General features: G+C 53.0%; 2 protein-coding genes and 1 pseudogene across 3 annotated transcripts in view; 2 read left to right on the forward strand and 1 right to left on the reverse strand.

The window, feature by feature from the left end:
* LOC311633341 (uncharacterized protein) overlaps positions 1 to 9,327 on the forward strand; it is a 92,523-nt gene extending 83,196 nt beyond the window's left edge. The window contains exon 6 of the transcript XR_014796962.1: positions 9,299 to 9,327. The gene's annotated coding sequence lies outside the window, so the exon portion shown is untranslated. The remainder of the gene's footprint in view (positions 1 to 9,298) is intronic.
* On the forward strand, positions 1 to 26,581 carry PPP2R1A (protein phosphatase 2 scaffold subunit Aalpha). The gene is made up of 15 exons (XM_084906021.1): positions 1 to 261; positions 9,830 to 9,920; positions 11,296 to 11,396; positions 13,771 to 14,003; positions 14,995 to 15,142; positions 15,246 to 15,401; positions 18,714 to 18,828; positions 18,935 to 19,005; positions 19,289 to 19,423; positions 21,425 to 21,598; positions 21,842 to 21,902; positions 23,079 to 23,233; positions 24,152 to 24,294; positions 25,919 to 26,010; positions 26,139 to 26,581. The coding sequence occupies exons 1-15, from the start codon at positions 184 to 186 to the stop codon at positions 26,153 to 26,155; spliced, it is 1,770 nt and encodes a 589-aa protein (XP_084762147.1). The 5' UTR covers positions 1 to 183; the 3' UTR covers positions 26,156 to 26,581.
* The window catches only part of LOC311633819 (cullin-2-like), a 392,353-nt pseudogene that overhangs the window by 269,271 nt on the left and 96,370 nt on the right, over positions 1 to 26,712 (reverse strand). The gene's annotated exons all lie outside the window — the stretch shown is intronic.

Consider the following 26,712-nt stretch of genomic DNA (forward strand, 5'->3'; position numbering starts at 1 on the left):
GTTCCGGACCAAAGAAACTCGGGCTCGGCCCAGCGTGGGGCGGGCGGGGACCGAAGGGCAGCCCCTGTAAAGTGGCTCGTGCGCCCCCACGCTCGCCTTTCCTCCTCCTCCGGGCCGTGCCCCGCCCAGCCCGGATTCAGCACAGCGCTGGTCGCAGTCTGACAGGAACGGGACGGAGCCAAGATGGCGGCGGCCGATGGCGACGACTCTCTCTACCCCATCGCGGTGCTCATAGACGAGCTCCGCAATGAGGACGTTCAGGTCCGGAGGCCACGGGAGACTCGGGGGCGGCGGGCTGGGGGTCCGGGGGGCACGGGCGACCCTCGCGGAGGAGCCTCGGTGTTCGCTGGGAGTGGCGGAAGGGGGAGGCGGCCAATCAGCGTCCAGCTCTTATCTGTGCGGGCGCCGGGGATCGATGAGTCGGCGCCCGGGATTGGGGGAGGGCCCTGCGGGGGGCGGGAGCGAGGGCCACCCCGGAGGGTCCCTCCCGGGCCGGCCCCAGTGCGCGCGGCCGCGGGGGGCCGGGGTGGCCGGGGTGGCCGGGGTGGCCGCGGCGCGCGGGGAGGGGGCCTCGGCTGCTGCATGAGCCTGTGGGTGTGGGTCCAGATGGGGGAGGGCCGCCCGATGGTTCCGACCCGGATAGGATTTTTTTTTTCTCCTTCTGGGGTTTTGGCGACTGGGCCTCGGCGCTTGTGGGGTCAGCTCCCCAAATCGGGACTCAGAGGTGAAGGCTGTCTCCCCAGTTTGTTCCCTCTGTGCCGGTTCTGTGTATTTTGTTTGTTTTATTTGTTTATTTATGGAAGCTAGCGAAGACACCCCACCTTCAAAGGGGGGGATCTTGCTAAATTTAGGAACGAATGAAAGAGGAGGAGTCCCGCCCGGCTTCTGGGATGTGGGCATTTTTTGACTAAACGGGCTGACAGTGGCGGTGCGTGGGGCAGGGAGGGAGGCTCAGGCGAGGGATGGAGAGAGGAGCTCACGGGTTTGCCCACCCGGTTCCACCGCCCACCCGCCGCGTGACCTTTGGGGCCGATTACACCCCTTGCTTTCCCTAAAAGTGTTGGCTAATAATCAATCAATCATAGTCCCGTTCTCCTGGCGGGTGGGCGAGGGACTGAACGTGTTAATGCATCTGTAATGGAACGGTGTCTGGTCTCATAAAAGAGCCCAATAAAGGTTAGCGCTAATTATTATTGTTATTTTTATTTTTATTGTTTGAAGCATTACAAATAGTAGTGCATATGTCCCCTTTTTTCCCACTTGACCTCCTCCCAGCCTCCCCTTCCCCCCAGCATATGCCTTCACCTGAACCCCCCACTCCCGTGTCTTGTATCCATTGGTTATGTTTATTTTATATTCATTTTTTATTGGTTATGTTTATTGGTTTTATATGCATGCATACAAGTCCTTCGGTTGATCTCTTACAGCCCCTCCACCTCCCTAACCTCCCCTGCTTTCCCCCTGTAGTTTGACAGTCTGTTCAATGGCTCTTTACCTCTATATCTATTCCCCCTCCCCCCCATTTCTTTTCTTTAAAAAAATATTGCAACTCTAGACTAGAAATAAACATATAATAATAAAATGCTTGAGTCCCAATGTCAGTGTCCAACCCAGTTCTGAGACCCAGTTTCAATGTCAAATGGTTCCTTATGTGTACATGTCAGCAATGCTATCTGGATTGCTCTCGTTAGTAAGCGCGGTGGCCCAAGCAGTCCCATCCGCCCTCTGGGCCTCAGTTTCCCTGTTTTACGAAATTGAGTCTGTCTTCCCGGGCCCCAGCCGCTCGCCGAGGTTCTGGAATTACACAGGCTGTGGGTTGTGCTGCCAGCCGGCTCTTCTCTCACTCATGGACACCTGAACCCTGGTTTCCTCTTCTCTCCAGTGGAGCTAATTGCCTAGTTCTCAGGGCCGCTGTATGGCCCTCCTTTGTTCACGGGACACCTGCCACATGTCAGGCACGGTGCTGAGGATCTGGTGGTGACATCAGTAGCTGTTACACAAGAGTCAGGTGAAACAGCGGAATACATTAATCACACACATGAGATGTGATGGGAAGGAAGCAGGAGGATGTTGTGATAGTGACTCAGTGAATATTTTTTTTTGGAGGGATGGGGGTTCTACTCTGTGTAGGGCACTGTTCTAGGCACAGGGAACCGGGCAGACTCCTGGCCTCTGGAGTTACCTTGTAGTGAGGGGAACAGACACGAACAACACGATGAATCAGTAAAATGTGCTATGTGTTAGATGCGGGTAAGTGCTAAGGAGAAAAATGGAGAAGGCGCCGAAACCGGTTTGGCTCAGTGGATAGAGCATTGGTCTGCAGACTGAAAGGTCCCAGGTTCGATTCCGGTCAAGGCACATACATTGGTTGCGGGCACATCCCTGTTAGGGGGTATGCAGGAGGCAGCTGATCGATGTCTCTCTCTCATCAATGTTTCTAGCTCTCTATCCCTCTCTGTAAAAAAATCAATAAAATATATATATTTTTTTTATTTTATTTTTTTAATGGAGAGGGGTTGGGAGTGCAGCTTTCAAGAGCGGTGAAGGAAGGCCTTGCTGAGAAGGTGACGTCGGAGCAAAGACCTGAAGGAGGAGGCAGGGGAGGGAGCCATGAGGCTGTCCGGGCACAGTACCCAGCAGGCACAGTGGCCAGTCTGGGGAGGCCCCTGTGAGGATGCAGACGTTAAGAGGGGACCTGGAGGACACCGCTCCCAGAGGGAGCTGGGGAAGAGCCAGCCAGGAGGAGAGAGCAGGCAGGTCATGACAGCGGTTTTGCCCTCCGGGGGCATTTGGTGAAGTCTGGAGACATTTTGGACGGTCACACTGGGGGAGCGTTACTGGATTCTGGTGAATAGAGGTCAGGAAAGCTGCTCAGCCTCCTACAGGTCACAGGGCAGCCCCCACAGCAAAGCATTATCTTCCTCAAATGTCCTCAGTGGTGAGACTGAGAGAAGCCCTGGTCCAGGAGACTCAGGCAAAGCGAGTGGCTTAAAAGGACTCCAGTGGATGACCTTAGCGTTCTGGGCGTCAGGAGTCTGATGGGCCCCACTGCGCTGTCATGTAGGTGCTGGCAGGGCTGCTTCCTTTGTGGAGTCCGTAGGGGAGAATCTGCTGTCTTGCCTGTTGCACCTGCCAGAGGCTGCCTGCATTCTTGGCTGTGGTCCCTTGCTCCATCCCTAAAGCAACTCTAGGCCTGGAGGCAGGTGATGTACAGAAGGCAGTTCCGAGGGAGGAGGCAGGAGGCAGACCGGGGTCTGGCCACATTAGGAGTTACTCAACTTGGGCCTTGGTTTTCTTTTTAAATATATTTTATTGATTTTTTTACAGAGAGGAAGAGAGAGGGATAGAGAGTTAGAAACATCGATGAGAGAGAAACATCGATCAGCTGCCTCCTGCACACCCCCTAATGGGGATGTGTCTGCAACCAAGGTACATGCCCTTGACCGGAATCGAACCCGGGACCCTTCAGTCCGCAGGCCGACGCTCTATCCACTGAGCCAAACCGCTTTTGGTTGGGCCTTGGTTTTCTTGTTAAATGGGGAGAAAAAGGGTAGAAGACTCACGAGGCCAGGTTATTGTGAGGATTAAATGATTTGTAAAGACACACAGCCACTAGCCACTATGTAAGACCTGGCAATAGCGGGCCGTGTCCACATCTTAGAAACAGGGCGTGCCAGGCTCCCACGCCTTTTTATAGAGTGCCTGGGCACTCGGGGAAACAGAACTAGAAATAAGATTGCCCTCCGAGAGTTTAAACCAGAAAAGACGTTGGTAAAATGATGATGAGGAACATGGGTCCATGTCCCAGGCTCCGTCACAAGTTCGCTGGGTGACCTGCCTTCTCCCTCTGTGGCTTAGTTTCCTGGGCTGTGAAGTAAACCCACAGGTGGTATGAAGAGAGAACATGTGTCAAGTCCGGAGCTTCAGACAGCAAGCACTCTTTCAATGGTCAGGCTTCTTAGTGATATGAATAGCTACTCTATCTCAGGAATGTTACAGAGGACCCTGTCATGGCCACGGAAACAAGTGAAGTTCATTTTCCCGTTATTGCTCACAAGGATGTTACATAAACTGGGTCGGAGTGCGCCCTTTCCACCTGCTTCCTGTGGTCACAGCGTGCCACAGCGTCTGCTCTCAGTAAGTCCTCGCTGAAAGCAGGGGCCATGCGAGGACACAGTGTCCAGGAGGGAGATCTTTCCTGGAAGCTCTCAATGTCTCTGTCCAGAACGAGGTCATGTGCTGAGCTAGTTGGAAATAGGTTTGGCTGTAAGTCATAGGAAAGCGCTAAATAAATGAGGCTTCAATGAGCTTGAAGTTTATTTCTGACTCATGATCAAAAAGTCTGGTGCCTGACTGGTGTGGCTCAGTGGTTGAGCGTGGACCTATGGACCAGGAGGTCACAGTTCGATTGCTGGTCAGGGCACATGCCCGGGTTGTGAGCTTGGTCCCCAGTGTGGGCCATGCAGGAGTCAGCTGATCAATGACTCTCTCTCTCTCTCTTTTTTTTTAAAAAAATATATTTTATTGATTTTTTTTATAGAGAGGAAGGGAAAGAGATAGTTAGAAACATCGATGAAAGAGAAACATAGATCAGCTGCCTCCTGCACACCCCCTACTAGGGATGTGCCAGCAACCAAGGTACATGCCCTTGACCGGAATCAAACCTGGGACCGACGCTCTATCCACTGAGCCAAACTAGTTAGGGCTGATCAATGACTCTCTTACATTGGTGTTTCTATCTCTCCCTCTCCCATCCTCTGAGAGGGTGGGGGAAAAAAGTCTGGTGGCAAGCCACGCTGAAATGGTACTCTGTGGTGTCAGGGTGTCAGGCTTGCATGTTCTCCATTCTGCCCTCCCCACCCCCAGGGTACCTCAAGGTCTCCAGATGACTGCTAAAGCCCCTGCCACCATAGCTCCATTCCCGACAGAAAGGAGGGGAGAGGCTGTCCCCCAGTCTCCCTGTAGGACACTCCCTAGAAGTCACACACCCATTCCCACGTGGAGTTCATTGGCCAGACGTTAACCTCCTGGTCACATCCCGATGCAAAGGTGATTCGGAAATGCCTTTCTCGGGTGTGTGTGTGTGTGTGTGTGTGTGTGTGTGGAGTCGGGGTCACGTGCGCAGCTGGAAAGCAAGGGTTAAAGGAGCTGCAGCACAGCCAGTGGACAGCTCCCATCTCCATGCCCAGGGCAGGCCCATGCATTTGGATGAGCCAGTAACATCTCTATTTTCACTAAGTCTAATTCAAACGTAACTTCTATGATGAACTCTAGTATTACCAGAGCATGTTGTAAGTAGTGTTAGCAAACCTGTGACTCTGCCACCAGTGGAAATCATGACACTGTCCCTAGCTCATTTCAGCCGCTGCAGACACTTCTAGTATTCATGCTCCCTTCTAGTGCAAAATTCTGGTCGTCATTAGACCTACTAAAGAGGACCATGAGAGCTCCCCGCTCCCTCCCCCCCGCTCTCTCTCCCTCCCTCGTTAAAAAAACCACACCAGAAGGACAGATTGTTGGTGGTTACTGGTTAAGAGCCAGCTGGCTAGGGTTCAGATCCCAGTTCTGCCACCTACGCGTGTGTGAGGTTTCTTAACCTCGCCGTGCCTTCCTTTTCTCTGCCATAAAATGGGCGATCCTATATTTACCTCGCAGTTGTTGTGAGGATAAAATGAGTTAAAACATTGGCATATCAGGAACAGTGTCTGGCACATAGTAAGTGCTATGGAAATATTTGCTGTCTTTTGTCGTGTGTGTGTGTGTGTGTGTGTGTGTGTGTCTCGTCTTTGTTCTGTCACTATGGGAGAAGGGAAAAGAGACCTTGGTGGAAAGCTAGACAACTGCCACTGGTGCCCTCTTTGGAGCCAAAACAAAACCAGGATGCTGCCCTTACTGATCTACGTCTGGTGCTAAGGTATTCCCAGTAGAGTGTAACTTCGTACTCATAGTAACTTCCTGAGGGTAGGTATTATAATCCCATTTCACAGGTGAGAAAGTTGAGGCTCTGAAAGGTATAAAGTGTGGCCCCAGATCCTACAACTAACATGCAAAGCAGCTTAGCCTTGAACACAGGCAGGGAGGCTGCAGAGCGTCACCCAGTGCTGCTTACTAAGCGTGTATGGCACTGTCTTCACTGAAGGAAGCAGCAGACGTTCTTCATGAAATCCGAGCTGGGCTCTCCAAGGAGGGCGGGGTGGGAAGGGGGCTCTGCCTCACGACAGGCCCGGCCTGCTTCTCAGGGGCCCAGCCCTTGGGCACCTTCCTGAGTGACAGCATGATGCTGAGATTTTGAGTCAGGGCACCTGGCTTTTGGTCCTGGCTCTGCTGCTTTCCAGCAAGTGACAGCTCCCCTGTGGGTCAGCGGTCTCCCCTCTAAAAGGAGGATTCTAGTAAGAATACCCGCCTCAGAGCGGAGTTGTAAGGATAGAGTATGTTCATTATCCAAGCCAAGCCCTTGGCTGCTGCCAAGCACAGTAAACTTCCGGTAATTGTTAGCTGCTCTTGCTTGTGACTGGCCTTGTGATGATACTCTCTGACCCTCCTGGGTGGCCCTGGCTCGTGTGTCCGTTTCCCCAGAGCCCCGCTGTCAGAGGAACCCAGGGACCCCGCTTGAAGTGACAAAGGAAAGAAAGAGGCACCTGAGTCACCGCCCCCTGACATTTCATTATGGAGCACTCCATATATACAGAGCACGGAAAGGCCAGAGCGGGGGCCAGAAACCGCAGCCCAGGCCAGATCCCGCCCGCTGTCTGCTTTTGCAAATAAGCTTTGATTGGAACACAGTCATGCCCGTTTATTTCCATGTCTGGCTCTGCGGCTGCTTTTGTGCTTCAGAGACGTAGTCAGGTAGTTGGGCAGAGACCCTGTGGCCCACAAAGCTGGCAATTTATAGACAGCCTCTGACTTCTGAGCTAGGGCAGTGAGTGCCATACACTTAGCAGCCGGGTTCGCTGCTAGTGTTCACCATGTTCAGGTTTTTTTAAAAAGTCCTTGGTTTTATATTTTGGCTGAAAATAAGTTGCAGACCTTGTAATATTAATCTCATCGAGGCCCTTTTACAGTCAGGAAGCTGAGTGTTTGGACCCCCTCAAGTCCAAAAACCACGTGATGTCATATAAAAAATGTGTGTGTTGGGGGGGGGGGGTGTTGGAGGCCACCTTAGCATTTCATCAGATTCTCCTCATTGTCTGTGATCCCAAAGGGATTTTTATTTTTAAAATATATGCTTATTGATTTCAGAGAGGAAGGGAGAGGGAGAGAGAAACGTCAATGATGAGAGAGAATCGTTGATCACCTGTGATTGAGCCTACAACCCAGGCATGTGCCCTGACCGGGAATCGAACCTATGACCTTCTGGTTCATACATAGATTGACGCTCAGCCACTGAGCCATGCCAGCAGGGCCCTAAGGGCTTTTTAAAGGGAACTTACTTGATGGGTCCCTGGCATACCTCCCCACAGTCCCGTTGGGCCCAGGAAAGGACAGGCTGAGGGGCCCGGTCCCTTCTTGCCTGCTTCTCCTTCCAGGAAGAGAGTTCCCACTGTACCCGGCAGTGGCGTGCTCGTGAGCGTGTCCCATTGCATTCTGGCGATGGCCCTGTGAGCCAGGGACGGGAGACCCCTTTGTCAAGCTGGGGAAACGGGGAGGAGTTCACTTCGCACAGCAGGGAATGGGGGTGTCAGTCGTGCTTACCTTTCTGCATCCGGAGGATCCCATGAGGTCCCAACTGGAGGCTCCGAGGAAACGCAGGCCCCTCTCCTAGCTTCTGGTGGCTGCTGGCAACTCGACATGCCTTGGTTTGTGGGCTCATCCTCCTCTGTCTTCACTGGCCTTTCCCTCTCTGTCTCTCTCTCTTTTTTTTAATATATTTTATTGATTTTTTACAGAGAGGAAGATAGAGGGATAGAGAGTTAGAAACATCGATGAGAGAGAATCATCGATCAGCTGCCTCTTGCACACCCCCTACTGGGGATGTGCCCGAAACCAGGGTACATGCCCTTGACCGGAATCGAACCTGGGACCTTTCAGTCCGCAGGCTGACGTTCTATCCACTGAGCCACACCGGTTTTGACTCTCTGTGTCTCTGTGTCTTCTTTTCTGAGGACACTGTCATTGGGTTTAGGCCTCTTCAGAGAAAACTCGCTCTTCCTGTGTACCTCCTTTACTCTCTCACTGTCACACTCAGAACTTCTAACACCACATGCAGCAACTCTGTGTCACCGGCTGGGAGCCCTGCTGTTCCTCTCCAGTTCAGTTCAGTGTGACACTAGCTAGTTAGATCACACAGGCCAAGGCCTCAGTCCCATGAGCGTGCTCTCCCCACACCCCACATACACACACTTGAGATGCCAGTGGCAAGTCCTCAGGTTACCCACAACTTCTGCTGGACGTGACTACAAATCATCAAACCCCAGGAGGGACTTGACACCCTCCTTGGGTTTGATGATTGGCCAGAACAGCACCCCAATCTCAGGGAAACACATTTCCCATTGTCTTTTGTGGTCCAGGAAGCAGATGAGCGGTCACATGCAAAGGTACACAGGCCCGAGGTCCGGGAGGCCCCGAGTGTGGGAGCTTCTGTCCCTCGGAGTTGGGGCGTGTCCCCTTCCGGTGCTTGGAGGTGTTCACCCCCTCGGAAGCTCCCCAAAAACCTTACCATCGGGGATTTCTATGGAGGCTTCGTTGTGTAGGCATGGTCATCAACAGACTCCGTCCCTCTCTGGAGAACGGAGGGTGTGGCTGAAAGGTCCAAGGTTCTGATCGTGGCTTGGTCTTTCCGGTGGTCAGTCCCCATCCAGGCGCCCACCACAGAGACCTCATTAGAACAAAAGGTGCCCGGTCACTCAGGGAATTACCGGGCTTTACTGGGCTTCACGAGCTCCGTGCCGGGAGCTGGGGGAGGTTTCTCTGGTTTCACAGGGGCTCCCCATCTTCACATTCACAACTACACGGGCCCGCACGGGCACATGTCTTTCTGCGGCCACTGTTCAGCCTGTTACACTAGTGGTATTATTACTACTGCTAACGCTACTCCTGTTTGTATAGCACTGTTGTTACGGTGCTGTTTATTCTGTTATCCATCCCTGTCAGCCCACAGCCCTGGGTTTCATTCCTGGCTCCGTGCCATCTGAGCTGGGTGACCCTTTGAAGGTACTTGCTCCCTGAGCTCGTTTCCGCTCTAAGAATTGAGCTTATAGTCCTCTGACCTCAGCTATGGTCAGAGATAAAAGACTGAGAGTGGGAGGGCACAGAATAAGTGCTCTGTGTTTGGCTGCTGCTGTTAAAAACTGTGATGTAGCTGAAACCGGTTTGGCTCAGTGGATAGAGCGTCGGCCTGCGGACTGAAAGGTCCTGGGTTCGATTCCGGTCCGGGGCATGTACATTGGTTCCAGGTACATCCCCAGTGGGGGGTGTGCAAGAGGCAGCTGGTCGATGTCTCTCGCATCGATGTTTCTAGCTCTTTATCTCTCTCCTCTCCCTTTCTCTCTGTAAAAAAAAAAATCAATAAAATATATATATATTTAAAAACTGTGATGTGTAGTGTGCTCAGCAGTGCCCACTGCAAGAGGGGACGAGAGCGGAGGCCAGGTGGGGTTTTCCACAGAATTGGAAAGGGCTGCTGAGCGGGCATCGCCTCAGTGAGACCCCAAAGTTGCTTTGCTGAGGGGCTGCTCCCATGCTGACTTCACGACTCAAGGTCACAGAGGCACTTGGTGGGTGTCTGCCAGTTATTATTCGGCGTCTTCACACACACTCAGTTCAGGGGCTGTCGGACTCTCTTACCGCTGGGCTTGCTCACATTCTCCCCTCCTTTTCCTGTTCTCAACAGCTTCGCCTCAACAGCATCAAGAAGCTGTCCACCATCGCCTTGGCCCTCGGCGTGGAGAGGACGCGCAGTGAGCTGCTGCCCTTCCTGACAGGTAACGCTGCCTCCTGGCCCCCGGGGAGGGGGCTGGCAGGGCCGTGCCTGCGGGTGAGGGGCCTCGCTGTGGATTTACCAGGCTGTTTGGAAGTGTCTGCCTCTGCTAGACATCGTGGGTGCGCAGGGTCTGTGAGGCCAAGTGCAGTCCTTTTCTGAAGGAATGATCTGGAAAGTTAGGGGCAGGGGTCTGGAGACAGGTTTAGGCAGGTGTGAAATGCAGCCCCAACCATTAGAAGCTGAGTGATTAGACTAGTTACTTCACTCTCTACAGCACATGTGTCAAACACAAGGCCCGCGGGCCAAATCCAGCCCGCCAGGCCTTGCAATGTGGCCCGCACCGCGCTGTCATCACTGCACTCCGCTGTCAGTTTATGACATTGTCAGTTTATGACTGTTCAGTAAACCATTCGGCCTGCAATTTAGGCTGGATTTTAGATTTTGGCCCCTTCTCTGATTGAGTTCGACACCCCTACTACAGTGTTTTTATGTTGTTGTTAATCCTCACTGGAGGATATTTTCCATTACATTTTTTTTTTTGAGAGTGTGGAAAGGAGGGGGAGAGAGAGAGAAACATGGATGTGAAAAAAACATCAATTGGTGCCCCCTGCATGCACCCTGACTGGGGACTGGGGCCTGCAACCGAGGTATGTGTCCTACCTAAGGACTGTCGCCCTAGCCACTGAGCCTGTGGCATGGGCTCCCTGTAGTTTTTATGTGTAAAATGGGGATGAGCATATATAAATGAGGACACCCTGAGAGGGTTGTGTAAGGAGTTGACTCAGAGCTGGAACCCACCACTTCCACTCCCACCCTATTGTTCAGAGTATAGTCACATGTCCATGCCAGCTGCAGGGGAGCCTGGGAAATGTAGTCCGGCTGGATTGCCTTAGGCATGGCTTAACCTCAGGAAGTTAGGATGCTGGCATAGATGCTAAGGATACAGCAGTTTCCACCACCTCAGGGAAGATAGGATGGAGCTGGAGGAGAATGGCTTTCAGGTTTAGCATCAGGACAGAGGTTTAGCATGAGGAAAGAGCATTTTCTTTTCTTTTTGTAAGACTTTTTTTTTTTTAATATGTTTTTATTGATTTCAGAGAGGAAGGGAGAGGGAGAGAAACATCAATGATGAGAATTATCAATGGGCTGCCTCCTGTACGCCCTCCATTGGGGATCAAGCCTGCAACCCGGACATGTGCCCTGCCATCCGACCCAGGCCCATGCCTTGGTCTCTGTGCCAGCCCAGGTGGAGGGTGCGGGCAGTGAGCGCCCATGGTTTGAGAAGCTGTGTGAGGCTGCGTGTTTCCAGCTTGGCTTCTTGGGGCTGGAGTCACACTTCGGATGGGACTGGCACAGAGTCTGTTTTGGTCCCACAGACACCATCTACGATGAGGATGAGGTCCTCTTGGCCCTGGCGGAACAGCTGGGAACCTTCACCACGCTGGTCGGAGGCCCGGAGTATGTGCACTGCCTGCTGGTGAGTCTGGAGGCGGGGAGTGCTCTTGCCTTCCCTTGGGGGTCAGCGACGGGAGAATATGAAGGTGCTTGGGAGTCATCTCCTCAGAATAGATGCGCTTTGGACATTTACTTTAGTCCAACAAGCCTGGGCTTTGGTTAGGATTCAGGCTAGCTTCTACCGCTGTGTGACTTGTAAAAATTACTTAACCTCTCTGTGCTGTTCTTTGCTCATCTCTAAATGGAAGTCATTGACATCTATCTTTATAATTGAGCCTTAGCACAGTACTAGGCGCATAGTAATACTAACAGGTGTTAGCTGCATTGTCCACCCTTTGTGGTAGGGAGAGTTTCCTTTTTTTTTTTTTTTTTTAATATACTTTATTGATTTTTTTACAGAGAGGAAGGGAGAGGGATAGAGAGTTAGAAACATCCATGAGAGAGAAACATCCACCAGCTGCCTCCTGCACACCCCCAACTGGGGATGTGCCCGCAACTAAGGTACATGCCCTTGACCCGAATCGAACCTGGGACCCTTGAGTCCACAAGCCGACTCTATCCACTGAGCCAAACCGCTTAGGGGGAGAGTTTCCTTCTTATAGATGAGCCACCAGAGCGCGCAGGTTGGGTGTCTTGTGCAAGGTCACACGGCTAGCACATGGCAGAGCTGGGATTCCAAGTATGTCCATTTGAGTCTCCCCCAGGCCCTTACCCCACTGCCTGCCAGTCTGAGCCTGTGCTCGGTGGTGGCCAGGGCCATAGAGTCGGGTCAGATGTAACGTTAACTGCTGTTTGGGAAAGGAGAAGGGAGGACCCCGTTGGCCTCTGGGGGGTACTCCAGGCCGTGGTCTGGGAAGAAAGCACCCTGGATGGCCCAGGCCCTTGGTTTTCTCTGTTCCTCAGGCCCCTGGGCCATTGCATTCGTCCCAGTAATTCTGTATTTCATCGTTTCTAAACCCCTATGTCCTACTTGGCCTCTGCGCTAGATGGTGTCTTACTTTTTTTTTTAATCTTTTTTTAAATTTTATTTTATTTATTTATTTTTTAAATCAATCTTTATTGTTCATATTATTACAAAGGTTCCTCTTGGTGTCTTACTTACTGTCAGCAGCCTTTCTTCCGTTTATTTTTTTATTTATTTTTATTTTTTATTTTTTAAAAATATATTTTATTGATTTTTATACAGAGAGAAAGGGAGAGAGATAGAGAGTTAGAAACATCGATGAGAGAGAGTCATCGATCAGCTGCCTCTTGCACACCCCCTACAGGGGATATGCCGCAACCAAGGTACATGCCCTTGACCGGAATCGAACCTGGGACCCGTCAGTCCCCAAGCCGACGCTCTATCCATTGAGCCAAACCGGTCCCGGCCTTTCTTCCGTTTAGTGCTGTATAACACGTGCTTTTTAGAATCGTTGGTGTCTTGGATTTCAGCAAATGTGATAGTTTTTTTCCAAACAGCATTAAGTCAGGAGGGGTGGTAATTGCCCTTCATGCTGGCATCTGAGTTTTTATCTGTGTACACAGAGCATTATATGTGAACGGGATTGTTCGGATTTTACATAGAACAGTGCAGCCTAACATGGGGAGAGGGCAGTCCTAGGACCAGCCTGAAAGGGGCCCTGACCGCCGTGGAGCTCTGCAGCCTGGCCTCTGTCAGTCTTTCTGAGGAGAGAATGCTCAGCTTCCAGCAGCTTCTCAGAGAAAACACTGCTGAGAGCCCCGGGGCTCCAGATAGGGGAGGGACTCGGGCTTGCCGGCAGCCTGCACTGGAACCGGGGTCCTTCCCCAGCCAGGTCAGGGTCTTCCCACAGAACATTCTCAGCGAGTGAACCCCAGTCATCGCACGCTTCCTTCGGGTGTGGAGGAGGGGGGCTGGAAGGGGGGTGGTCGCATTTGATCTCTGGGACTGCCCAGCACAGATATCCTGAGGCCCTACAGCGACCCATCGCTTCTCACAGTGAGGGGACATGCTCCAGTTCACAGAGGAGAAACTGAGGCACAGACTGGTTTGAGTGAATTGCCCCTGCCTCTTAACCATGACCTCCCCTTTGTACTCCTCTCAGAGCGCCCCTGGTTGCTTCACAGGCTGCTCAGAGCTGGGAAAGAGGGAAGCTGGAGCCTTTAGAATTCAGAGGAGGCACCTGACCCAGCATAGATGGGATGGAGGAGTGGTCAGGGAAGGCCGCCTGGAGGAGGAGGCATTAACCTGGATTTTGACAAGTTATGAAAAAAGGAGAAATGGCCATTGTGCAGTTTGTTCCGTGCACACACATGAGCAAGGGTTGTGGGCAGTGGGTTAGAAATGTGCCCACGGAGGGGCTGGGGGGGGGGGGCCTCCAGGGCTGGAGGTGCTGGGGAGGGAGCATCTGGTGACCTCGTGCTCTGTGCCGCAGCCGCCCCTGGAGTCGCTGGCCACCGTGGAGGAGACGGTGGTGCGGGACAAGGCGGTGGAGTCCTTAAGGGCCATCTCCCACGAACACTCGCCCTCGGACCTGGAGGCCCACTTCGTGCCCCTGGTGAAGCGGCTGGCGGGCGGCGACTGGTTCACCTCCCGCACCTCGGCCTGCGGCCTCTTCTCCGTCTGCTACCCCCGCGTGTCCAGCGCCGTCAAGGCGGAGCTTCGACAGTGAGTCCCAGCTGTGGCCCCTGAAGCTCAGCTCCCCCTCCGCCTGGCTCGCCTCTCTCAAGCCCCGGCCCTGAGGCCTCCGAGTCCCGGACACCCCTGAGCTCTCCCCATCCCCCCCTTAAAGAATCCGGGTCACCAAGAGCACTGCCACTTGCTCAGTTAGGAAATCGAGATAATGACAGTTCCTTCCTCCCCTTGTTCTTGCGAGGAAAGAATTCCCGCCTATAAAGTGCTTACCAGAAGCTGGCTCATAAAGGCATGGACAAGTGACCGCGATGCAGTCTGAGCCTGCCCTCGGCCCTCGGCCCAGTCCTAGGAAGCCTCCCGCTCTCCACCCCTCGCCTGGTGCCCCAGGGAACTCCTCGCAGGGAGGACTTGCCTCTGGGAAGAATGAATGAATGTGGCTAAGGGCTTGCCCCTCCCTCTGAACTTCTGTCCACCCACCATTCCCCACACACTTACTCTTTAAAAATATAGTGAAGCCTCCTCCACTATTTATTGATTTTTTGCAGAGAGGTAGAGGGATAGAGAGTTAGAAACATCAATGAGAGAGAATCATTGATCAGCTGCCTCTTGCGCATCCCCTAGTGGGGATGTGCCCACAACCAAGGTACATGCCCCTGACCGGAATCGAACCTGGGACCTTTCGGTCCGCAGGCTGACGCTCTATCCACTGAGCCAAACCGATTTTGGCTGAAAAGTAAAACGTTTGAGTGGCCTAGACCCGCATCAGCTGCACAGTTTGATGTGGTCATACTGTAACCAGCACCTACCGTTCTCCACAGACGTGTGTGCAGACGGACAGGCTGCTACGTGCTCACCCGCGGGAACTCATTCAGACCTCACGGTGCCCTGTGGGGTAGGTCCCGTCACTGCCCAAGCTCACCAGGCAGATCAGGACCCACTGCAGTCTGCTGTCTCCTCTGCCATGCTGCCTGCTCCCCTCAGTCCCAGGGACTCCTTCTGAGCCCCATCCCGTCCCGGCCCCCAGGTACTTCCGGAACCTGTGCTCAGATGACACCCCCATGGTGCGGCGGGCCGCAGCCTCCAAGCTGGGGGAGTTCGCCAAGGTGCTGGAGCTGGACAACGTCAAGAGCGAGATCATCCCCATGTTCTCCAACCTGGCCTCCGACGAGCAGGTGGGTGCTGCTCCCAGTCCCTCCCCCCCTCAGTGGGCTGAGGCCCACTCCGCGGCAGGAAGTGAATCCAGTGCTAACGGGGCCTCTGCCGCCCTCTCTCCAGGACTCGGTGCGGCTGCTGGCGGTGGAGGCATGCGTGAACATCGCCCAGCTCCTGCCCCAGGAGGACCTGGAGGCCCTGGTGATGCCCACCCTGCGCCAAGCCGCGGAGGACAAGTCGTGGCGCGTGCGGTACATGGTGGCCGACAAGTTCACGGAGGTAGGTGCGGGACCGGGACACTGTCCGCATAGGAGACAGGCCCTCGGAGGCTGGCCAAGGCTGGGGCGTGTATGGGCGTTGGGTTTTCTTTTTTTTCCCCTCTTCTTTTTTTAAAATATATATTTTATTGATTTTCCACAAGGAGGAAGGGAGAGGGATAGAGAACTAGAAATGTCGATGAGAGAGAAACATCAACCAGCTGCCTTCTGCACACCCCCTACTGGGGATGTGCCTGCAACCAAGGTACATGCCTTTGACTGGAATCGAACCTGGGACCCTTCAGTCCGCAGGCCGACGCTCTATCCATTCAGCCACACCGGTTTCGGCAGGAATTGGGTTTTCTATTATTGCAGTGGAATTGCCGGGTGTTTGAGCTGTGGGAGCTCTGTGGCCATCCCAATGGTCCTCACTGCACACGCCCACCTGGTTGGTTGACAGTGGCAGCCGGAAGCGCCATGTGGAGAGGGCTCTGAGGGTCAGGGTCTGTGGGAGAGGCCCAGGAGCAGAGAAGGTAGCATGTCCCCGTTTCTGATCTGATCAGACTTTCTCTCCTTGGACAAAAGGGACGACATAGCCTGAATGAGCTTGCTGGGGCTTCCATCACAAAGCACCACACTGCCCTGGCCAGTTTGGCTCAGTGGATAGTGTCGGCCTGCGGACTGAAGGGTCCCGGGTTCGATTCCAGTCAAGGGGCACATGCCCAGGTTGCAGGCTAGATCCCCAGGAAGGGGCGTGCAGGAGGCAGTCACTCAATAATTCTCTCTGATCACTGATGTTTCTATTTCTCCCTCTCCCTTCCTCTCTGAAATCAATAAAAACATACTTTTAAATAAAAAGATGAGGTCAGAAATGGAAAATTAAATGGTGAATAAAAGTTTCAAAACAAAACAAAGCACCGCACGCTGAGTGCTCTGTTGCCTCACAGTTCACACGAGGCGACAGTTCTGAGGTCAAGGCAGCAGCCAGGTGGTTTCTAGAGATTTCTCTCCTTGGCTGTGGACGGCCATTTCCTCCTGTGCCCTCACATGGCGTCCCTCTGAGCGTGTCTGTGACCTAATCTCCCTTCTTGGAAGGACCCCACCCCAATGACCTCACTGCACTTTCACTTACTCTTTAAAGACTGTCTTCCAATACAGTCACATTCTGAGGTCCTGGTGGGTAAGATATCAACTTGTGAATCTTTTTTTTAAAATATATTTTATTGATTTTTCACAGAGAGGAAGGGCTAGAAACATCGATGAGAGAGAAACATCGACCAGCTGCCTCCTGCACACCCCCTACTGGGGATGTGCCCGCAACCAATGTACATGCCTTGACCAGAATCGAACCTGGGACCTTTCAGTCCACAGGCCGACGCTCTATCCACTGAGCCAAACCGGTTTTGGCAACATATGAATCTTGGTGTGGGGCACGGATTAGCGCATCACCCCGCCCAACAGCTCGCCTGGTCGGAGGGACACCACTAGGCAAACAGAACAGGGACGAGATCCCACACCTCTGACTCCCAGGACAGTGCTCTTCCCACGGGACCCGAATTTGCTTGGAGCCCACCCGTGAGTGTCGTGCACCAGCTCTGCCGGGCGCTGAGGGTCTGTGACTCCAGTACGTGCCCATCCACCAAGGAGCAGGCAGCCCGAAGGGGGAGGTCCAGTTGAATTTCATAGTCACGTGTCACAGGTGCCGGGCCCACGCGAATGCGGGGTGTGGGAGCCGAGGAGAGGAGGTGGTGCCACAGCTGGTTGTAGAGCATGAGTGGGTGAGAGCTGAGGCGGGAAGGGGGACAAGTGCACAGGGCCCATGGAGGCCAGAGCAAATGCATCAGGAACCGTCGGGGCCAGCTCCTAGGGGTCCCGTCAGGGAGAGAGCTGGGGAGAGGGGCACGCCCGCCCAGCGAGGCCTCGGTGCCTCTGCCCTGGTCGCCCTCTTCCTGTAAGTATTTCCCCTGGTGTTTGCCAGGAGGACTCGGAGCCTGAGGCTCTCTCCCAGGGCTGTGGGTTTCCCTGTGCAGATGTCAGCACACCTGGCTGTGGGGCTGTGGCTGCCGGAGCCGGAGCGTCGCTATGGAAGAGGCTCCTTCTGCACCTTGGCCCCTGGACCGCACGACGGGTCCACACGGGTTAGACAAAAGCTCGGCTTTGTGAGAGCAGGGCACACAGTGGACACTCAGTCAGTGTCCATTATGTCAATACAATGAGTATGGGGCCCTTCGAGGTCTCTAGTTGTTTGTTCCCTTCTGAGCCTCCAATCACCCTGCTTTCTACCAGGTCTTCCAGACCTAGCTTTGGTGCTGGGGGACAGGCAGGGCCTCGTATGCATTCTTCCCCCATAATTACAAACGTGCTACTGTAACGGATCTTTAAAAAAAAGAAAGAAAGCCAAAACCGGTATGGCTCAATGGATAGAGTGTTGCATTCGGACTGAAGGGTCCCAGGTTCGATTCCGGTTAAGGGCATGTACCTTGGTTGCGGGCACATCCCCAGTGGGGGGTGTGCAGGAGGCAGCTGATCGATGATTCTCCCTCATTGATGTTTCTAACTCTCTATCCCTCTCCCTTCCTCTCTGTAAAAAATCAATAAAATATATTTTTTTTAAAAAAAGAAAGACAGAAAGCCCTCGCCAGTGTTTCTCGATTGGTTGGGCATCATCCCACTGAGAGGTCACCGATTCAATTGCAAGTCAGGGTACGTGCTTGGATTGCAGGCTCCGTTCCCAGTAGGGGGGCGTGGATTGATGGTTCTCATCAATGTTTCTCTCTCTCCCTCTAAAATCAATAAAAACATACTTTAAAAAAATACACACACACACATTATATATATATATATATATATATATATATATATATATATATATATATAAGAGCTGCTATTGCCTTGGAATATTTTGGGTTAGTAACAGAAACCCAACCGAAGTTGCCTGAGCAGTATGGAGGTCCCTTTTATTATCTTTTTCACATAGATTGTACTGCCATGCAGCAGGTACCCTTGTGGTCTTCATTTTGCCTTGAGATATAAAGTGACTTATTCAAGTGCACACAGTTGATAAGTATGAGTAAGAATTTGAGCCAGACAGTTGGTCTCCAGACCCACACACGTGACCACTGCCCTACCCAGCCGACCCCCCCACCAGTGAGGAAACCACAGCTCAAAGGCTCAGAAATTTGCCCGTGGTCACCCCGTGGTGCGGGGATTAGAACTTGGCGGTGACTCCAAGAATCGTATTCTTGCCCCCAGTTCTGCTGCCTTTGACTTTGGTTTTGGTCTCCTTCGTCCAGAGCACAAGCCTTCTCACTGTGCCCGCCTTCCCTCCCTGCAGCTCCAGAAAGCCGTGGGCCCGGAGATCACCAAGACAGACTTGGTCCCCGCCTTCCAGAACCTGATGAAAGACTGTGAGGCCGAGGTGAGGGCCGCAGCCTCCCACAAGGTCAAAGGTTGGTGCTGGCGACCAGAACACAGCAAGCGGGTGGGTGTCCATGGTGCCGGAGGTGAAACCAGGACACAGGCCTCACGTCCCCCTCTTCCCTCCCCCTTCCGCAGAATTCTGTGAAAACCTCTCCGCTGACTGCCGGGAGAATGTGATCATGACCCAGATCTTGCCCTGCATCAAGGTAACGGGGCCCAGAGCAGACGGGAGCTTGCCAGAAAGAAGGGGTGGGGGTGGAGCTTTAGGGACAGCCAGATGCAAACTGAGTTCCCAGCCCTCTGGACTGGGCCACCGTGGGTTTGAAATATTTGGGGACCCTGAGGGGAGGCAAAATAATTCCCCTGGTAGCCTGAGCTGTCCCTGCTCCAGAGTGACGGTGGGGGGAAAGGAGGCTGTGTTCAGGCTTCGTAGGATTTGGAGTTACTTGGCCACTAACCCCTTGGCTGTCCCTCCTCTCTCCCTCCCAGGAGCTGGTGTCAGACGCCAACCAACACGTCAAATCGGCCCTGGCCTCGGTCATCATGGGCCTCTCCCCCATCCTGGGCAAAGACAACACCATCGAACACCTCCTGCCCCTCTTCCTGGCTCAGCTGAAGGATGAGGTGAGGGCACCAGACGGGCTCTGGAACTTGTGGGTTTGCTGACGTGACCGGTGAGTCAGCTGTCTTCCCAGATTGGCCAGGAATCTCCTGGAATCTCAGCAGATACCCAGATCTCTGATGAGTTGAATGTTTCTGGCCATGATGGCCTGTGCAGTCATTTGTCCACATATTAGGCAGTTATCTGTCATGCCCTTTTCCTGGGCATTGAGAGTACCAAAAAAATTGTAATGCTTTTTAAAAAATACGTTTTTATTTTTTTATTATTTTTAAAAATATATTTTATTGATTTTTTACAGAGAAGAAGGGAGAGAGGGATAGAGAGCTAGAAACATCGATGAGAGAGAAACATCGACCAGCTGCCTCCTGCACACTCCCCACTGGGGATGTGGCCGCAACCAAGGTACATGCCCTTGACCGGAATCGAACCTGGGACCTTTCAGTCCGCAGGCCGACTCTCTATCCACTGAGCCAAACCGGTTTCGGCTGTTTTTATTTTTTTTAATGTTTTTTTTTTTTTTTAGAGGGGAAAAGGGAAAGGGAGAGAGATAGAAACATCGATGAGAGAGAAACATTGATCATTGTGCCTCCTGCACATCCCCTACTGGTGATGGAGCCTGCAATCCTGGGTCATGCCCTGATTTAGAATTAAACCCTGACTTTTTGGTACATGGGTTGGTGCTCTTCCACTGAGCGACACTGGCCAGACACTAACACAGTTTTGATCCTTAGAGATCTTCAGCAGGCCAGTCCTTGGGAATATGCCAGATTATGTGCCTTTTCTTATAAGTTGCTTCACATACTTGCTGAAACATAGGTGGGGGTCTGTATATACATGTATTATAAATCAGTGCTCATAATATTGGTAGACCACAGGAGTTTTTTATTCCATTGTTCATTCTTTCAGCAGAAATGTATTGGACACCTGCTATGCGCCAGAGATGATGTTGGTTACTGGAGAGAGGAGAATCAATGATACATGTTCCTTATGGAGCTCAAAGGCTAGCAGAGAGGATAAAAGTAATAGAAATGGTCATGATAGCCAGGCTGGTATTGCCCAGTGGTTAATCACTGACCTGTGAACCAGGAGGTCATGGTTCAATTCCTGTTCAGGGCATATGCCTGGATATCGGTCTTGATCCCCAGTAGAGGGTGTCAGGGGGCAGCCAGTCAGTGATTCTCTCCTATCCTTGGTGTTTCTCTCTCTTCCCTCCTCTCTGAAATCAGTAAAAAATGTACTTATTAAGAAAAAAAAAGAAATGGTCATGATAAGCCCCCACGTGTTCAGCCCTTTGTGGAGCAGACACTGTGGCAGGCACTTGAATAGCCTCCCCCGACCTTTGATGCTAGATGGATGTTCCATGTCACAGGTTGATACCCGGAAAGGTTAAATCCTGGGCCAGAGTGCTCCCAGCTAGCTAACAGCAGAGGGGGTTATTGCATGTCTGTTTTCTCTAGGGTTTCCTATTTTTGCACTGTGATTTCCTATAAATCCTTCAAACTTTCTGAACATTAAAAAAAAAAAGTTTTTATTTATTTCAGACAGAGGAAGGGGGAGAGAGAGATAAAACCATCAATGATGAGAGAGAATCATTGATCGGCTGGCTCCCTCCTGCATACCCCATACTGGAAGGTCGAGCCCGCAACCTGGCTATGTGCCCTGACCAGGAATTGAACCATAACCTTCCGGTTCACAGGTTGGTGCTCAACCACTGAGCCACACCAGCTGGGCTGTCTGAACATTTCTTGTGCTGCTATTCTGAGATTTGAAAAGCTGTTTTGAAAAAAGAATTTTTTTTTTTTAAAGGAAAAGCTGCTTTCACCTAATCCTCGAGCTTGCTTTTCTCAGGCCTTTAATGTGTCCCCAGGGCCGGGAGCTGGGCCTGGGCAGCACTGGGTCCTCAGGAGATGTTTGCCATACAGAGCTGGTGCAGCTCAGCGTTCTCCCCCTGTCCTGGCTCCCCATGTGCAGTGCACCCCCTCAGACCCCTCCTGTCCCCTCAGTGCCCAGAGGTGCGGCTCAACATCATCTCCAACCTGGACTGCGTGAACGAAGTGATCGGCATCCGGCAGCTGTCCCAGTCCCTGCTCCCCGCCATCGTGGAGCTGGCTGAGGACGCCAAGTGGCGGGTGCGGCTGGCCATCATCGAGTACATGCCGCTGCTGGCTGGGCAGCTGGTGAGTGAGCGGCCGGGCTGGGGAGGAGCTCCCAGGCTCTGGTTCCGGTGCTGGGTGATGCTGTGACCGGAACCTGAAGGCTGGGAGGGCTGTGGAGAGTGGGAGGAATAGAACTGGATCAGGAAGAGAAGGGAAAGGAGCCCCTCAAGTGAAGCTGTCTGGGGGTGAGTGTGGGGGCGGTTCCTTGGGGGTTTGCTGGAAACTTCCGAGTCTCCCTCACCCTCACCTCCTTTTCTCCTGCAGGGGGTGGAGTTTTTTGATGAGAAACTCAACTCCTTGTGCATGGCCTGGCTCGTGGATCATGGTGAGTAGCTCCAGTGGCTGGAAGGGGGTTGGGGGGGGGTGCTCCAGGAAGACGGTGGCAGATTGGCTGGGGCCGGTGCGGGCCGTGGGAGGCTGGAGTCACTCTCCCACATCAGAGGCTCCTCAGAGGTGGACCAGTTCCCTTGTTTTTTAGAATCCCGGGGAAGTGCATGGTGGGAGGGGGCCATGGCACATTTCCCAGGGGCGGTCTGGTATAGTGAACAGTCCCAGGGCCGCTGAGGAGACAGCCCTGGGTTTGCCTTTGACCGCCTGGCTTTTGAAGCTTAAGCAAGTCACCTACCACACTCCTTCTCTGAGACCAGGGACTTCTCATCCAGTGGTTTAGGGCTCATTGTTCTCACTAAGACTGGTGAAAATAAAAGTTTGTCTGTATCAGGCACCATTCCAACTTCTGCATATTTAAATCCTTGCCTGGGCTCAGGAATTCTCTTTGTTTTTAATATGCTTTTATTGTTTCAGACAGAGGAAGGGAGTGGGATAGAGAGAGAGAAATATCAATGATGATGAGAATCATCGATTGGCTGCCTACTGCAGGCCCCCTACTGGGGATCAAGCTTGCAGCCCAGACGTGTGCCCTGACCAGGAATCAAAGCACGGCCTCCTGGTTCATGGGTCAGTGCTCAAGCACTGAGTCACACCAATCAGGCATGGGCACATCACTTCTTGAAGCCCATTGGCCCATCTGTAAAAGAGGACAGTAATGGCCGAAACCGGTCTGGCTCAGTGGTAGAGTGAAGGTCCCACGTTCGATTCCGGTCAAGGGCATGTACGTTGGTTGCGGGCACATCCCCGGTGGGGGGTGTGCAAGAGGCAATTGGTCGATGTTTCTCTCTCATCGACGTTTCTAGCTCTCTATCTCTCTCCCTTCCTCTCTGTAAAAAATCAATTAAAAAAAAAAAAAAAAAGAATGAAACTCATCCGCTAAAAACAAACAAAAAAAAACAAACGAGGACAGTAATGGAAGCTGTGTCTGGGGCTGTTGAGAGGCCCTGCAGGAAAGCAAAGCCCACATTTAGCCCATAGTGAGCCCTCCCGTCCTCTGGGAGCCGTTGGGTCCCCTGCAGCCTGAAACCCAGGGCTGCTCCGGAGGCAGCAGTGAACGTGGCTGTCACCCGCATCAGCCCGTCACCGCCCTCTGCCTCTCGCCCTCCTGCAGTCTATGCCATCCGAGAGGCGGCCACCAGCAACCTGAAGAAGCTGGTGGAGAAGTTCGGGAAGGAGTGGGCCCACGCCACGATCATCCCCAAGGTCTTGGCCATGTCTGGGGATCCCAACTACCTGCACCGCATGACCACCCTCTTCTGTATCAACGTGAGCACTCCTGCCTGGCAGAGGGAGGACCGGGGAGAGGGAGGATGGGGGTCCTCAGGGTGGGGAAGTGGTGGGGACGTGGGTTGCAGGATGAGTCCCTGGGGAACTGCTGGCCAGAGGTTACACGTGCCCTTCCCCCACCCCCATCAGGACCTCAGGGTGGGAACCCCAGGACAAGGGAGGCTAGGCCCACTGGAGCAGTGATAGCCAGACCTTTCTGGCACCCTTTCATTTCCCACCAATGTGCATGTGTTCATTCATGGTAGGAGGGGGCAGTGTGCAGGCTCTAGAAACGGGCCTGGTTTTGAATTCTAGCCCTGCTAGGTGTCAGCAGTGCACCTTGGGAAACGGACCTGACCGCCAAGTGCTTGCTTTTCTCGCCTGGAAAGGGTTCGTGCTGGCCGTCACGGCACCTTACTCATCAGCCTGTGCCAACAGCCCGGCCGTCCGTGCAAAAGGCTCAGAACCGTTATGCTGTTCAGAGCAAGTGCTCCTTTCTAGTCATGTCAGGAAACCATCCACGTAGCTAGAAATGAAAGGATGACATTTAAACGCTGTTATAACTGTGTGGTTAGATCATTTCTATCCGTGCCTCACTGAACTAAGGAAGGGATTCGGGGTTAGGAATCAGGGCCCGTGCCCAGAGGATGAAGGGAAGTCTGAGGACGGAGATGGTCCGGGAACCTGGCCTGAGCGATGCCAGGGCAGGGAGACGGTGGTGTTAGGAGGGTGTTAGGTGACATGGGGGCTTCAGAATAAACTGTCCCCAGGGTGGGTGACTGGGCTCAGAGTCCCCATGTTGCTCAGCTTTACCCTCAGGCCTGGTGGTCACCGAGGTGGCCTGGTCAGAGGAAGGAAGAAATGGGTGTTAGCCAGGAACTTCCGATAATCACCTCTCTGCTACTCCCTGACCCGCAGGTGCTGTCTGAGGTCTGCGGGCAGGAAATCACCACCAAGCACATGCTGCCCACGGTGCTGCGGATGGCCGGGGACCCTGTTGCCAACGTCCGCTTCAACGTGGCCAAGTCCCTGCAGAAGATAGGGCCCATCCTGGACAACAGGTGAGGCTGGCCAGCCCTTCTCTCCAGCAGCGCCAGCTGGGGTCGTCTTCATTTTTATTTATTTTTCAATATATTTTATTGATTTTTTATAGAGATGAAGAGAGAGGGATAGAGAGTTGGAAACATCGATGAGAGAATCATCCACCAGCTGCCTCCTGATTACCCCCTACTGGGGATGTGCCCGCAACCAAGGTACATGCCCTTGACTGGAATCGAACCTGAGACCCCCCTAGTCCGCAGGCCGACGCTCTATCCACTGAGCCAAACTGATTTAGGCTCGTCTTCATTTTTTACCTTCAACCAGTGACTCACTATGATTCTGCTGCAATGAAAAAGTGAGCTGTTGGCAGAATATACAAAAAGCCCATGGGACAGGTTCAGGGACACGGGAAAAGGCCTGTGTGTCTGTCTTGTCCCTGCAGTTCAGGGGGGAAACATGTTCTCCATAGATGGCTGGGTCAGTTTGGTATGCACGTGGGGGGCAAAAACCTCCTGCCCGAGGGCATAAAAAAAAGTAGAGCCCTAGCCAGTTTGGCTCAGTGGATAGACCGTCTGCCTGCAGACCAAAGGGTCTCAGGTTTGGTTCTGGTCAAGGGCATGTGTCTTGGCTGCGGGCTCCTCCCAGGCCTGGGCCCTGGTCAGGGCTCCTGTGTAGGAGGCAACCAATTTTGGTGTGCTTCTCTCATATTGATATTTCTCTCTGTCTTTCCTTGTCTTTTCCACAGTCTCTAAAACTCAATGGAAAAATATCCTTGGGTGAGGATTTAAAAAAAAAAAAGAAATTTAGAGATAACAGATCAGAATCAGAGAGTTAAAAAAAAGAAAGATCTGCCCACCTGGTGTTGCTCAGTGGTTGAGCATCTACCCATGCACAAAGAGGTCACTGGTTCAATTCCCAGATGCCCAGGTTGTAGACCCAATTCTCAGTAGGAGTGTGTAGGAGGCAGCGATCAATGTTCATCAGAATTTCTTTCTCTCCCCCTTTCTATCTAAAATCAATAAAAACATTTAAATAATAATAAAGATCTGGAAGAAAGTACCAGGAAATATTCTCAAGACTTAACAGTAGGTACATATTTGTTAAAAAATTCACCAAAAGAAGAAAAAAAAAATTCACCAAAAGAGCCGAAACCGGTTTGGCTCAGTGGTGGAGCGTCGATCTGCGGACTGAAGCGTCCCGGGTTCGATTGCGGACAAGGGTATGTACGTTGGTTGTGGGCACATCCCCGGTAGGGGGTGTGCAGGAGGCAGCTGGTCGATGTTTCTCTCTCATCGACGTTTCTAGCTCTCTATCTCTCTCCCTTCCTCTCTGTAAAAAAATCAATAAAATATATATTTTTTAAAAATCACCAAAAGAAAACATGAATAATTGACCTTCAGCCCTAGCCAATTTAACTTAGTGGATAGAGCGTCGCCCTGCGAACTGAAAGCCTGGTGGGTTCTGTGACCCTCCGCCCCACTTGCCCAGACTGCCTGACCACCCCTTGCCTGTTCTGGGCCCCGGAGACTTCTTAATTCCCATGTTGGCCTGTGTTTGTGGGCATCTCTTGCCTGGGCCTCTGCCCCCACTGTGCCCCCTCCCTGCCTGGCTCACCCATCCCCCTGCCCCCCCTTGTCCTTCCAGCACACTGCAGAGCGAGGTGAAGCCCATTCTGGAGAAGCTGACCCAGGACCAGGATGTGGACGTCAAGTACTTTGCCCAGGAGGCCCTGAGTGGTAAGGCTTGGAGTTCTTGGGGACCCCAGTGGGAGGATGGTGTGCAAGGAAGCACGTAGCAGCTCCTGGCAGGGGGAGATGCAGGAGCCTTACTGTGTTTCTGACTCCCCCTGTTCCTGTTCCCCCAGTTCTGTCTCTCGCCTGATGCTGGAAGAGGAGCCAACACCGGCCTCGTGTCCACAACCCCACCACGTTCCCTCCTTGGGAGCCAGTGGGGGCCTCTGGCTGTCACTCCCTGTGCATGGTCTAACCCCAGGCCCCTAACCCAGCACGGTTCCTCCTCTCCCCAGCCTGGGAACCCGACTTCTTACTGTCCGCCTCCCGAGGAGCTGGGGGAGCACCAGGTGGGACAGGGCAGCGACCCTGGGAGGACGGGGCGGCCACTCCCTCCTCGGGGGAAGGGAGGTGAGCGTCCCAGGTCACTGGTTCCTGCTGCTGTCATAGGACCCCCTGCCCGGTCCACTTCTCCACCTTCCTCCCTCCCGCCCAGTGGTTTTTTGTGTCAACGGTGCCGTTTTTATTTTATTCCTTTCTTTCTCCCTTTTCACAGAGAAATAAAGATATAGAAATAGCTGGTCCTCTGGTCTTCGTCACTAACATGGGGGGAGGGGCTCCATGTCAGGCCTGGCCTCTGCCCTTCCCTCCGGGGAAGTCCTAATTACAGGGCATGGGGTTTCCGTGGGGCGTGCAGCTGGCCGGGGA

This window comes from Pipistrellus hanaki (assembly GCF_964339955.1).
Source record: "Pipistrellus hanaki genome assembly, chromosome: 15".
Lineage (NCBI taxonomy): Eukaryota > Metazoa > Chordata > Mammalia > Chiroptera > Vespertilionidae > Pipistrellus > Pipistrellus hanaki.